Source organism: Poromitra crassiceps, assembly GCF_964638095.1.
Source record: "Poromitra crassiceps genome assembly, chromosome: 18".
Classification (NCBI taxonomy): Eukaryota; Metazoa; Chordata; class Actinopteri; order Beryciformes; family Melamphaidae; genus Poromitra; species Poromitra crassiceps.
This window is the reverse complement of record NC_139636.1, coordinates 28,496,132-28,510,886: the sequence shown is the minus strand read 5'-3', so window position 1 is coordinate 28,510,886 and position 14,755 is coordinate 28,496,132. Positions and strand designations below refer to the sequence as shown.

General features: G+C 45.5%; 1 protein-coding gene across 1 annotated transcript in view; it reads right to left on the bottom strand.

Annotated features, from left to right (window-relative positions):
* Window positions 1-344: 344 nt before the first annotated feature.
* b4galnt3b (beta-1,4-N-acetyl-galactosaminyl transferase 3b) overlaps window positions 345-14,755 on the bottom strand; it is a gene marked incomplete at its 5' end in the record, with an annotated part of 27,887 nt that continues 13,476 nt past the window's right edge. Inside the window, 13 exons of the mRNA XM_083654810.1 lie at window positions 345-764; window positions 1,499-1,625; window positions 2,631-2,784; window positions 2,877-2,949; window positions 3,269-3,422; window positions 4,092-4,351; window positions 5,677-6,877; window positions 6,985-7,052; window positions 9,770-9,870; window positions 13,098-13,207; window positions 13,323-13,460; window positions 14,351-14,417; window positions 14,573-14,651. Of these exons, the coding sequence (XP_083510936.1) occupies window positions 638-764; window positions 1,499-1,625; window positions 2,631-2,784; window positions 2,877-2,949; window positions 3,269-3,422; window positions 4,092-4,351; window positions 5,677-6,877; window positions 6,985-7,052; window positions 9,770-9,870; window positions 13,098-13,207; window positions 13,323-13,460; window positions 14,351-14,417; window positions 14,573-14,651 (2,659 nt within the window). The 3' untranslated portion in view covers window positions 345-637. The remainder of the gene's footprint in view (window positions 765-1,498; window positions 1,626-2,630; window positions 2,785-2,876; window positions 2,950-3,268; window positions 3,423-4,091; window positions 4,352-5,676; window positions 6,878-6,984; window positions 7,053-9,769; window positions 9,871-13,097; window positions 13,208-13,322; window positions 13,461-14,350; window positions 14,418-14,572; window positions 14,652-14,755) is intronic.

Here is a 14,755-nt window from a genome sequence, read left to right as displayed (position 1 = left end):
CCATCATCAACAATATGACGGAGTAAGGCTGTGCCTGCCAGACACAATGTGCACCCAACAGTCTAGCATTTTTTTCCATGATGTCAAAAACAAATCAAACATGTCCAGTTACTCGATGTATTTGGGCAAGACTCCTCTGACCCTTTTAGAGACGTATCAAGAGATTGTGTGTGCAGTCTTGGGAGTGTGTGTGTATGCATGCATGCAAGTACTGTCAACTAACAAAAGTTTTTGCAGACATTTCTTTTGCCCTCAATGTTTCTTTGGATCTCGTCAGTTCGTGCAGCGGCTAGTGCAGATCAGCACAGCTTCAGTCAGCAACATGGTTCGCAGTAGTATCTGCAGATATACATGATCATATCAATGGCAAAGGTCTTGCCAGTACCCTTATAGTAGTCAGTAGTCCATCCAGTGTGAATTAAGTTCAGCATAGCAGATTCAGTAGTATCTCCTTAGCGGTGAACTCCACTATCGCCACTTGTAAAGGAGCTGCCGTTTCAGAGAGTTGGAGTGTCAGAATTTCTTACGGTCATACCCTCTCAGTCAGTCAGCAGGTTATTATTATCGGGAAGCAGGAATCGTGGGCGGGGCTTAAAGTGCTCTGGTTGCCGTGGTTCTGGCTGTGGCGACGTCACGGCTACGCGAGGTCACTGGGTTCCTGTTTGGGGGCCGTGCGTCGGTTCCACATGCCACGTTTGGAGTGGAAGTAGTGGAAGAAGTTCCTCAAATAGATCCTCTCCACTTCCAGGCCAGACTGCAGGATCCTGGAGCAGAGCAGTGGAGAGCGACACAGGTGATCAGTGATGTAATTTCACCCTCAGATGCATTTACACCGTTATATATCACCAATCTGTGATGATGAATGCATTTCAGATGTTGATTTGAAATGTGTAAAAAATTGACTCTTCTGGTGTGCCCATTTCCTCTACAACCTGGCTCATCTACCTCTAGTTCGGTAGGTGATTTTCTACATTTCCTAGAATGCCTTCTGACAACTCCCAGAGAGTATGTGCCTGAACTTGCTGCATTCAGCACATCTAGATGGAGAGAACAATAACAAACAGCAAGAGAGCCCATTTTTCCAGTGGAGGAAAGGTGAGAGTCACACCTCTTGTTCAAAATGCAACACATTTTGTGGCTCTGCTGCATTATGGATTATTGCGGCTGCTGGCAGAGGAGAAGTTGGTATCTCTCTCTCTCTTTTATTATAGATTTGTGCCTTTATGACTGTCAGTGCAAAATGGTGAGTCTACAAAGAAGCCCTTGTTCTTGGATTCTGAAGGACTGACACCAAAATAAGGCAAAAACAACATACTGTAATGTGCCCAGTAATGCAAGGTGCATCGCCGGCAGCCGTTTCTCCACATTATTGAAATGTTTTACGCCGGGTGATTGTTTCCTTTAAAGTTAGAAGCGAGCAAAAGCGACTAACGGAGAAAATAAATATATACAACAAAGGTCTATCCGACATATGAAATTGAGAAAAGAGAGAAGGCACCTGTCCAGCAGCTCCCAGTCTTCTCCTCCCCAGCTGTTTTTGAATTCCCTGGTGTTCATTCCTCCCACTGCGTCCAGATCCGACTTATACATCCCCAGCAGGCCAAAACCATTGACCTCCCAGTAACCTGCAACATAGAGGCTCCGGGTTACATGTGTGATTTCAACCTGAATTCTTGCCATCTGATTCTAAAGATCAGATTTTATACGACATTGTATCGTATGTCCACACTCGGTGGGAAAATGATTGTTCTGCAGTTGGATGGGGTCCAGAATATGCAGAGTTCTGATCACAATGCGGACCTAAACCTTGTCCATATCTGGTTTTGAATATGCGATAGCAATATGAGGAAAATCCCATTCTACTGATTACATCTTGGCATGATCAGATGCTACAGGAGATAATATGTCGTGGTGTGTGTGTGGTTGCAGGTAATGAGCTGCTTTTACATTGTGATTATGCCAGTACAACAGAAGAGACACTGACACCTCTGACACAAATGGTAGCCTAGGATCAACTCCCACTATCTGTCTAATCGGGGATCTCTCCTTACAGGGCTCCCACACTCACTTGGAGATCAAATTCAAGGACTTTTCCGATTTCACTGACTCAAAAGACAAGAAATCCTGGTAAAAGAATTTGTTTAAAAACTGCAGCTATAGACGGTTTCAACTTGACGACATAAACAATCGAAATTGCCCCCCAGCTTACTTCCTGTCGCAGTGTTTGCTAGTAACCGACAGGACATAAGCTAGGTTCCAAACTGTTCCCTAGCAACACAATTCTGTGAAAACCGTCTATATTAAATCAAATAAGTCATCATAAGGTTTTCCTCAGGATGTGCTGATCTTGGGACAAAGAGAGGAACACAAGCTAATCCACATTGATGAATTTGGGTGCTGTATTTAATTGAAAAATAAAATAAAGTACTTGAAAGACAATAAATTCATTTTCCAAAAACTGTTATGCCGTTATTTTATTTGGATCAAATCCACAAAACTTTCAATGATTTTGAATGCCTACGGGAACCATGAGCTACATAAAAAATAAAAAACACCGAAGGTGAATGTGGCTCCCTGCTGTCCGTTAAATATAATATAAATATAAATATGCAATAAGTGTATGCGCACACCTCGGGGGTCTGAGGGCGTGGCCCCACAGTCCAGCCTCATGACTATGGGGGCGAAGGCCATGTATCCCTCCACACAGTGCTTCCTGATGGTGTCGATGATGGAGTGAGGGAAGTGGATGTGCAGGTCACACAGAAACACTATGCTGTGCTCATCCTGTGGGAGAACGAGGGCCAAGATGATCATCAACGTTTAGGAATTCATCTCTCGGGCTTTATTGTCGAACGACGGTGCAGTAAGTTACTCACGGTAATAGTGTCGATTCCAGCCTGTAGACCAGCAGAGCGCTCAAAGTTTCCATCCAGCTTCATATACTTGTACCTGACACATCCCACATACATACATACATAAATACATGCTTAGTTTTATGTTAGGTATTCAGTATAAATGTGATGCAAAGACAAGATAGATGGAGTACTTTATCTTTGATTTATCCCCAGAGGGAAATTCTGGCGTTACAGCAGCAGTTTACATCAATGACAAGAACACAACATAACTTACAACAAAAACACACCATGAAGTAGGTGAAAACTTAGAAAGCAATATACATATTTACAACTAATACTCCAGCACTCTCTCTATATAAATATATCTATATAAATATGATAAATATAGCTACAGTATATATAATAACAAATACCTGGGGAGTGTGGAGGTTTGCAGAGCCTTCTCCACGTCCATATCAGAGCTGCTGTAGTCCGTGATGATGAGGTTGAAGTTGGGGTCTGCTGTCTCTCTGTACAATTCCTCCATGTCCACAATCAGCTGTTGCACCCAGCGAGCCTGGTTTTTCACTGAGACAGACGGGCAGACAAGACATTTCACTGAGACAGACGGACAGGCAAGACATTAGTATTTCCCAGCTGGGCGAGCATCTAAAATGTGTGTTTTTGGACCAGGCTGAGATGAGCATGGGTTAAACCAGAGGTTCTCAAATGTTTTTCAGCCAAGGACCCCTTACAAGATAGAAAATATACCGGGGACCCCCTCATTCTGATTTGTGATTTTGGGCTAAGCTTAATTGTTTCCACGGTAACGTGCTTGACTTTTAATTTGATAGGTTTGTTATTAGAATGTAATCCATGAACCATTTTAGATTTAAAGCATAAACTATTTTCGTTGAACTATGAAGATTTTGCAAAAAAAAATATATATATATATTTTTTTTATTACATTACATTACGTCATTTAGCAGACACTTTTGTTTTGTCCAAAGCGCCTTACAATATCACAATTTGTCAACAGTACAGAAAACCACTATGCAACACAATCAATGACAGCCAAGATATTTTGATAGACTAGCACCATGTAGGAAGTAGTTTGAGAAGGAATAAGTAACGTAGATTTTTTTTTTTTTTTTTTTTTTACCTGAAAACTTTTCGCGGACGCCCTGGCAAAGTGCCACGGACCCCTGGGGGTCCGCGGACCCCCATTTGAGAACCACTGGGTTAAAGTGTGTGTACCTGGCACTATGAAGTGGACAGTGGCAACGGGGTTCCAGCTAAAGCCCTTAGGGTTACACAGCACCAGCTGAGGGGCGGACCGTTGTAAATTGAAGTCCCTGAAGTGTTGCCTTCTGTTGCGGATCAGAGCGTAGATGTAGTGTGACAGGCGCAGCAGCTGGCCGCTCGCATCCTTCAGCTCCAGCTCCAGCAGGTACCGGCTGCCCTGGGCCCCGTCCACACGCTTCTCCACATTGACCACGCGAACCAAGCTGAAGCGCCTAGAAAGAAGACAGCGGGTCACAAACACATGTATGGCTTTGCTGAGAAACAATTATGCTGTGTGCAGATGATTCTAAAATCTACATGGCATTATGTTTAAAGGGGTTTTCATTCCAAAATGCTGAAACGCTGATACTGCATGGAAATGATCAATCAGTCAAAAACCTCTCAAGATAGTTGGTATATTCCAATGTGCATTACTGACACAATGAGTTATGAGTTATTGAGTCTTTTATTTATTTATTGTGGATCTCTAACTATGACACACAACTCTTTAATTCTGTTTTCTCTTTGTTCTTTCATGAATGCTTATCACAATTCAGGTGACGTGCACAGCAGGGCCGGCGCCAGGATGAAATGACTTAGGGGGCTGTTATAACTGGGGAGGGGGCTGATTTTTTTTTTATATGATATTTTTATATCGTAAAACATAGGTTATATACCCGCTATGCCTATTTCTGGACTTTTTAACCATAATAACCTCTGAAAAGCGCAATAACAACACAAGAAAGACTACTATTCAAAATCAAATAAAACATTTATTTCACAGCAGCAGATTAAGGCATTAATAGAGCTGAGCTTTGCATAACGTGAAATGCGGGACCTGTCTGGAGCACTCTGAACATATATGTCTATATGAAAACTCATAGAATAAAGAATTGCTGCAAAGATCGACAAAAAACTATGGTAAACAAAATAATAGCCAGTCAGTGCCAGGTTCATTAAATTAAAGAAATAAAGTGATCAGATGCGTTGTCTCCATCTTTCTGCTCATGGCATGCTTTGTGCTTGGGTGCAGCTGATTTCTCTCTCTCTCTCTGTGTGTGTGTGTGTGTGTGTGTGTGTGTGTGTGTTTTAATCACGTCATGATCACTACAACATGCAGTGAGGTTCAAATTTAATAAATAGCTACATCTCTGACACCTTGTGACAACCAAAGCACAGCAAATAGCGCTTCCCTGCCAATTCTGAAACAACAGAGCTATGTTTATAGGGGGTAGCCTACATCAACTTAAACTGATCAAATTTGATGAAGACTGCAGAAACAGCAGCCGAAACATGTCAGGTACAAACATTGCCTAACTGGCCTTTATAGATGAACTATTCTTAAAAAAAAAAAAAAAAAAATTAAGCGAGGGGGCAGAAAATTTAACTGAGGGTGCAAAGCCGCCTTTTGCCCCCTCGTGGCGCCGGGCCCGGTGCACAGGCATGATATACACAGCAGCACACGCACAAGAACACACACTTACTGGCTGTGTCAGCACACACACAAGAACACACACTTACTGGCTGCTTCAGCACACACACAAGAACACACACTTACTGGCTGTTCCTGTGGTTGAGTTTGTCCATGAAAGCCTGAACCATGGGCTGAGCATCACTGGGACGGAGGATGAGGTTGCCGGAGACGTTACAGCGCAGGTCTATCCAGTCTGAGCGCAGCACCTGGAGGTCCAGCTGGTTCACCTGGAACGTTTGGCCCCAGTTGACCTCAGGGTCGACTGGACCCGGAGCAGGGGAGAGTTCGTAGGCCGTCTCCTCCTCCTCATCGCCACCTTCAGAGTCTCCTACCTGTCCCCACAAAGAGTCTCGCTCACTCTCCCTGTTCTCGCTCCTTCGCTCAGCCTCCTCTTCCTCTCCCATCTGGTCCTCGTCTCCTCTTGTATCGAGCGAACCTCTGGCCATTTTAGCCCTAGTGGTCATCCTAGCTCTACGGATAGCGCTGTCTATATCCTGTTGTAAAGGCATATTCCCCTCTATCTCCCTCTCCCTACGGCTCTTGGTAACCGTGTCCATCTTGTTCACCTTCGCTAAGGGGATTTCAATGTCTACCTGTGAACTGGTGACGGCCATCTGGACCTTCACAGTACGGGCTACATACCTCCACTGCTGGGCAACTGTAGGTTTTACGGATATAGGGATATTTCTGTCGAGGGGTGGAGGCTGAAAGTTCTTGAGCCTCTGGACTTGGTTGTCTTTGTTTTTTTTTAGAGGCTTCTGTAAACGACGATATGTATAATCCACCTGAGGACGATGTGAGGGGCCGACCAGCTTCTCCGTTGCTCCAGGCTGCTCTCTCTGCATCGGTACGGGTGGATTTCTCTGTCCTGGCCTCATGTCTGCCTTTACTGATTTGAGCTTCTTTCTCTTGGCGATTCTTAGCCTTTGTGTTGGTTTGATCTGAACTTGTTTCACCGGGCTCTCTACTTTCAACTCTGCTGGGTTCTGTTGCTGGAGTCCGTGACGCTCGAAGACTGGCACCGACTGCTGAAGTGCTGCTGGCTTCTCCATCTCTGGTTGAGGCTGTAAGACAACTGCTTTCCTTCGTCTCCTCTTCCTTCCCTCTCTGTGCAGACCTGTGGCAGAAGTGTTCTTCAGCGAGCTCGCAATTCTTTGCGTGTCTAAGGAGAAGAGTTTGCGTCTGCGTCTCTGAGCATAATCGTCGTAGTCGTCTCCATAGTCTTGGAAAAGGCCGTTATTCCTCTCCCCATCTATGATGACTTTTCTCCGCTGGAAACTAAAATCTAACGAGGAGAGAGAGAGAGAGAGAGAGAGTGAGACACAGGCTACCAATAAAATTTATCTTTAGGACTTTAAAGAAAGAAGAGAGGCTTGTTGGTGTTTTGCCTACCTCTGGCACTGTCCCTTCTCTCCTCCTCATCTGGACGGTCCAGTTTCATGTATCTAGAGAAGCCAAATCTGAGACACAGAATAAAACAACATCAGAACACGATAGAACACAATAGTTATTTTGTCTGTTTGTCATTTAGTCTGAGGTTACTTTAGAATCATAAATCAGTCTAATGTCATAAAATGAGCTTCAAACCTAGGGGTGATTAAAACAAAAAACAAACAAAGAAAAAACACAGATCCTCATTCAATTAGCAGGCACAGCACCCTCTGATGGCGATATTGCACATCTACCTCTGCCTTTACAGTACAGTGCAGGGCTTCGAAAACTCCGGACCGAACTACAAATTAGTGTCCTCTAGTAAGAGAGTGGCGTCAGCGGAGGACCAAAAATGCGAGACTCATTAGCCAATGAACAGCCAGGAATGGGTCTCGCGCTAGTTTTGCATGCTAAAATAAAGCTGATAATGTACAATTTGATTCAAGGGATGAAAAACCCTTTCAAAGTACAACACAAACTGTCTATTTTGCTGCAACTCGACAGTGCTGCTTTTTCTTTTACTCAAGAGTTCCACTTTCTACTTCCTGGAAAAAAACTGGTCCATTGGGAGTGAATGGAGATGTCGGAACTCTTCTATTATACGGCTCTGCTACAAATCATTCCAGACCAGACATTGTGTCACATTAGTGTCCCGACGTGTAATGTGATCGAATGTGCATTTACACATGTGTGACACACGTTGCAGAGTGCAAGTTCTAAACAATCTTGATTTTTTTTATTTCACAGAGCCGCATGTGTGTGTGTGTGTGTGTGTGTGTGTGTGTGCGTGCGTCGCGTGCCCATTGGCTCAAAATGCCACTATTTCCTACACTATGGAAGGGTGCAGATTCTACGCTCACCGCCGGCTGTGTGGTGGATCGCAGATTTTGCCGCAGTTTTTTGCTGGTTGCGCAAAGGAATGAAAATAGTTCAACTTGAGCGGATAAAACCTGCACGTCACGTCATCACGCGATCGCCTTACTGCGGCAGATGTTCTCCACCTTCAGAAAGCCGCCATTCGTGTGCTCACCACGTGTTGTGAATTTTAACTTATTAACTAAAACATGATCTAACTATCTGGCAAACTCACCCGTATAAAGTATAAAAATGACACAGCTGCCCTTGCCCTACTCTCTTCAATCCGGCCCAATCTATGACCTGGCACCAATCTCTCGTCTCCCGTGACCCCGCGACCCCAGGTCTTTGCTTGCAATGAGACTGATACTCCAGAACACAACGTCCTAATAAGTGCATGTCTTTATCTTGTCTGTATTGTACTCTTTGAAAAAACACCATACATGATTGTGTCATTATCTTTCATTGGCGCCATCCTTATTCAGCAGTACTAAGATAACGGCTCCTATCTTTTGACTGTATTTAAGCCCTGGCCTCCGTCTTGGCCCGTTGATGAAACATTGTATCAGCCTTAAGCTACACTCTGCATTCCTCCGCTTGCAAGCTACAATATATTAATCTGAGACCAAACCTCTGACTCCAGAATCTTTATTCAAGTATTTTACATCACCATGTTTGCTTCCACATATCGATGGGAATCTGGATTTTCTAAGATGAACATGGGCACGATGGCGCAGTGGTAGTGCTGTTGCCTCACATCAAGAAGGTCCTGGGTTCGATTCCCGCCTGGGTGCTGAGCGCGTGGTCCCCCCCCCCCCCCCCCCCCATGTCCTCAAGTGCCTATGGTGCCCAGGTGGGTTATCTAGTGAATGGGCCTTTCTGTGTGGTGTTTGCATGTTCTCACTGTGCTCCCCTGTGGTTTCATCCCAATGTATGAACCCCCACTAAAAACATGCAAGAAGATCGCCACCTGACCAGCGACGACGGCAGAAGATGGTCCCTGGGCGCTGTATGCTATAGCTGCCCACTGCTCCTGGCTGCCCCCCCGGAGGAAGGGCATGCAATGTCTGCGTCAAAATGAGCAGAGACTATTATTTCACCGGCCACCGTCAGCATGAGTGTGTGTGTGTGTGTGTGTGTTGTAACGGGTGTCGTGTCACAAATAAAGACGGGTTTGTCCGTCCGGTTCTTCTTCTTCTGTAAAACAAGAAACAAAAACTTCTACAGCAGCAGTTTGACCAATGAATGAAGTGCCCAGGTTCAAGGTGGTTACAGGCAAAGAGACATTTCTCCACTGATTCAAGTCACCATACTGTAGTATTTTTATAGTTTTTATTTTTATATTTAAAGTTTGTGGGAGCGTGAATTTGGGTTCAGCAGGATAATCTTCACAAACGTGAATAACTTTTATGCCTTATGGAACGTAAAAAAACGAATAGGCATAACGAAAAGGCATAACAGACCTTATTTGATGCATTTAAGTGAAATCCCCATTCTAAAACCCCATAGACTTTTCTCCTGACGAACCAACATGGTGGCGATTTCTGGTTAAACCTACAACAATACGTCATCCATGTGGTACTCTATAGTGCATCATATTAAGGGATAGGACACGCTGGAACTCACTTTTTTCAGCTGTTAATATTCACGGTGATCTTATAATGGGACACATACTGTACATAATCATGTTATCGCACTGCATAATCTTTGTTTTCGGGTTTTCTGGATCTTGTGTGAAAATCCCTGCTCTCTATTGCCAACTAGCGGTTGAATGATGACGTTTTGTGTTTTTGTCCCATCCTCTCCTCTCTATATATCTATATGTGCTGTGTTTTCTTCTCTCTCTATATCTACATGTGCTGTGTTTTTCCTCTCATGCTTTCACCCTCACCTCTGCAGGTAGAAGGGGCTCTCATGGTAGAAGCAGCTATTCTCGGTCTCCATGTGTGTGAGCCGGGTGTAGTCATTGGGGTAGATGTAGGACATGTGAACCTAGGGAGAAGAAATTTAATTTGATGCTGTTAAAGCTATGAGGGCATGAGCCATGACTCATTAGATACTGTGTAATATGAGCTATTCCTCCCTGCCAGAATTAGACAGGTGTGCACAGAGCGTTAGACAGGTGTGAACAGAGCGTTAGACAGGTGTGAACAGAGCATTAGACAGGTGTGAACAGAGCATTAGACAGGTGTGCACAGAGCATTAGACAGGTGTGCACAGAGCGTTAGACAGGTGTGCACAGAGCATTAGACAGGTGTGCACAGAGCATTAGACAGGTGTGCACAGAGCATTAGACAGGTGTGCACAGAGCATTAGACAGGTGTGCACAGAGCGTTAGACAGGTGTGCACAGAGCATTAGACAGGTGCACACAGAGCATTAGACAGGTGTGAACAGAGCATTAGACAGGTGTGCACAGAGCATTAGACAGGTGTGAACAGAGCATTAGACAGGTGTGCACAGAGCATTAGACAGGTGTGAACAGAGCATTAGACAGGTGTGCACAGAGCGTTAGACAGGTGCGCACAGAGCGTTAGACAGGTGTGAACAGAGCATTAGACAGGTGTGCACAGAGCATTAGACAGGTGTGCACAGAGCATTAGACAGGTGTGCACAGAGCATTAGACAGGTGTGCACAGAGCATTAGACAGGTGTGCACAGAGCATTAGACAGGTGTGCACAGAGCATTAGACAGGTGTGCACAGAGCGTTAGACAGGTGTGCACAGAGCATTAGACAGGTGCACACAGAGCATTAGACAGGTGTGCACAGAGCATTAGACAGGTGTGCACAGAGCGTTAGACAGGTGTGAACAGAGCGTTAGACAGGTGTGCACAGAGTGTTAGACAGGTGTGAACAGAGTGTTAGACAGGTGTGCACAGAGCGTTAGACAGGTGTGAACAGAGTGTTAGACAGGTGCACACAGAGCATTAGACAGGTGTGCACAGAGCGTTAGACAGGTGTGCACAGAGCGTTAGACAGGTGTGCACAGAGCGTTAGACAGGTGTGAACAGAGCGTTAGACAGGTGTGCACAGAGCGTTAGACAGGTGTGCACAGAGCATTAGACAGGTGCGCACAGAGCATTAGACAGGTGTGAACAGAGCATTAGACAGGTGTGCACAGAGCATTAGACAGGTGTGCACAGAGCATTAGACAGGTGTGCACAGAGCGTTAGACAGGTGCGCACAGAGCATTAGACAGGTGCGCACAGAGCATTAGACAGGTGCGCACAGAGCATTAGACAGGTGTGCACAGAGCATTAGACAGGTGTGCACAGAGCATTAGACAGGTGTGCACATAGCATTAGACAGGTGTGAACAGAGTGTTAGACAGGTGTGCACAGAGCATTAGACAGGTGTGCACAGAGCATTAGACAGGTGTGCACAGAGCGTTAGACAGGTGTGCACAGAGCATTAGACAGGTGCACACAGAGCATTAGACAGGTGTGCACAGAGCATTAGACAGGTGTGCACAGAGCATTAGACAGGTGTGCACAGAGCATTAGACAGGTGTGCACAGAGCATTAGACAGGTGTGCACAGAGCGTTAGACAGGTGTGCACAGAGCATTAGACAGGTGTGCACAGAGCGTTAGACAGGTGTGCACAGAGCATTAGACAGGTGTGCACAGAGCATTAGACAGGTGTGCACAGAGCGTTAGACAGGTGCACACAGAGCATTAGACAGGTGTGCACAGAGCGTTAGACAGGTGTGAACAGAGCGTTAGACAGGTGTGCACAGAGCGTTAGACAGGTGTGCACAGAGCATTAGACAGGTGTGCACAGAGCATTAGACAGGTGCACACAGAGCGTTAGACAGGTGTGCACAGAGCGTTAGACAGGTGTGCACAGAGCGTTAGACAGGTGTGCACAGAGCATTAGACAGGTGTGCACAGAGCGTTAGACAGGTGTGCACAGAGCATTAGACAGGTGTGCACAGAGCGTTAGACAGGTGTGAACAGAGCATTAGACAGGTGTGCACAGAGCATTAGACAGGTGTGAACAGAGCATTAGACAGGTGTGCACAGAGCATTAGACAGGTGTGCACAGAGCATTAGACAGGTGTGCACAGAGCATTAGACAGGTGTGCACAGAGCATTAGACAGGTGTGCACAGAGCGTTAGACAGGTGTGCACAGAGCATTAGACAGGTGTGCACAGAGCATTAGACAGGTGTGCACAGAGCGTTAGACAGGTGCACACAGAGCATTAGACAGGTGTGCACAGAGCGTTAGACAGGTGTGAACAGAGCGTTAGACAGGTGTGCACAGAGCGTTAGACAGGTGTGCACAGAGCATTAGACAGGTGTGCACAGAGCATTAGACAGGTGCACACAGAGCGTTAGACAGGTGTGCACAGAGCGTTAGACAGGTGTGCACAGAGCGTTAGACAGGTGTGCACAGAGCATTAGACAGGTGTGCACAGAGCGTTAGACAGGTGTGCACAGAGCATTAGACAGGTGTGCACAGAGCGTTAGACAGGTGTGAACAGAGCATTAGACAGGTGTGCACAGAGCATTAGACAGGTGTGAACAGAGCATTAGACAGGTGTGCACAGAGCATTAGACAGGTGTGCACAGAGCATTAGACAGGTGTGCACAGAGCATTAGACAGGTGTGCACAGAGCATTAGACAGGTGTGAACAGAGCATTAGACAGGTGTGCACAGAGCATTAGACAGGTGTGCACAGAGCATTAGACAGGTGTGAACAGAGCATTAGACAGGTGTGCACAGAGCATTAGACAGGTGTGCACAGAGCATTAGACAGGTGTGCACAGAGCATTAGACAGGTGTGCACAGAGCATTAGACAGGTGTGCACAGAGCATTAGACAGGTGTGCACAGAGCGTTAGACAGGTGTGCACAGAGCGTTAGACAGGTGTGCACAGAGCGTTAGACAGGTGCACACAGAGCGTTAGACAGGTGTGCACAGAGCATTAGACAGGTGTGCACAGAGCGTTAGACAGGTGTGCACAGAGCGTTAGACAGGTGTGCACAGAGCGTTAGACAGGTGCACACAGAGCATTAGACAGGTGTGCACAGAGCGTTAGACAGGTGTGCACAGAGCGTTAGACAGGTGCGCACAGAGCGTTAGACAGGTGTGCACAGAGCATTAGACAGGTGTGCACAGAGTTGAGATGACAAAAGTACACCACCACAATGTACACAGCCATGAGGATTTAGAATTGAAGTAAAGTCAGATATTTGGACATTTAAACAACTTACAAACTGCAGTCCCTGGTAACGGAGCAGAGGGAAGCCTTTGATAATATAGCTGGGCTTGTAGGAGCAGTCTGGCAAAACCCCCTGTAGGTATCTGCTGTTTATCAAAGGCACTGTGCGCACACAAACACGCCACACACACACAGATCAAGACAAGAGAGATTAGTTTGCGCGCATGATATGTTGCATTATACAGTGTACATGTATCCAGTCGTAGAGAAGTGTCACCATTGTAGAAGGTGTCTCGCGGGTCTTCTCTCAACATGTCCACCATGACACTGTTGGGCTGTTGTCTGGCGACGTGCGCGTGGCTGGCAGCCGTCTGTGGTATGTGAGTGACATCACTAATGGACAAGGCAGACTCATCTGTGGAATGAAAGCACAGTGCATTAGAACAGTGTTTCCCAACCAGGGGTATGTGTGTTTGTGCCAGTGTTTGAGAAACACTGCCCTAGGCGGATTATGACATGACGGAAAAACTATTACAGCATGGACTGCATTTATTGAAGCCATGCGTGGGGACCATGGTCATCACCATGATAGGTAGGTTGCATTTATCTCTTCTTTACTTTGTGGTAGGGACTGTTCACTTGTTAATTCTGCCTATGTCAATATGATCTGTTCATAAGTTATGTGATGATTGAGTTTTGTACATGCTGAAAAACACACATATATATATATATACATAATAATACTGCCAACTGATATCGTTGTGGGTTTGTGGGTGAGGGGGTCCTGCGGGGAGGGGGGATATGTTCTGAATGAATCTATATGTGTATGTGTATATGTATATGTATGTGTATGTGTATGTGTATGTTTTTTATAGATGTTTGTGGTTTTTGTACTTTTCTTTCTTTCTTATGTTGGAAAATCTAAATCAATAAGAATTTGACAAAAAAAAAATTGTTCACTCATTTAATAATCAGTTGTGTTAAATACTAAGAGTTTAATAGAACGCATTTAAGAGAATTGTCAACTCGCCTGAGTGAGGGGGTACCATTAGGCAAAATAGCTCAAGGGGTACAAACGACCAAAAAGGTTGGGACCCACTGCATTAGAATGTACTGGTACTTGCAAGTGGCAGTCGGTGGGTGGGTGTAACTTAAAGTGAGTCACCTCACCCAGTTTTTCCTGGTAGCATACAGTAGGAGTAAATGCCAACATTCCTGGATAATGACACTGTAAGACAGAAATTGCACCGACCGTCTTGATTCTAAAGAGGATTCACACCGTTGCGCAGGTCTGTGTGTACTTACTAACGTAGAGGGAGATGTGCTTGGATTCAATGACCGTGAACCTAAAGCCTTCGTCCAGCAGTTGCCACTGTGTGAAAAACAAATAATAAAAATTATGTTTTTTCCACCACACGCACGCACGCACACACACTGAGCACAAACGTGATGTGAGAGGTGCCACCAGTGAAGAGGAGAGAGAGAGGGAGAAGATATTTATGACATTGTTTAGTCTTAACTACTCACTGCCACCTCCACGTGGTCTGTCCCTCTGCCGTTCTGCTTGTGGATCACTTCAAAGAAGTACCTCCTCTGGGCACACAGCCTGTCAAGACAGCAAAAGTGAACACGCTACCTCACAGGCAAGTCGTATCAAAACACATCCAATACTGTTTCTCCAGAGTGCTCAGATCCTACTTTCAAGCTCAG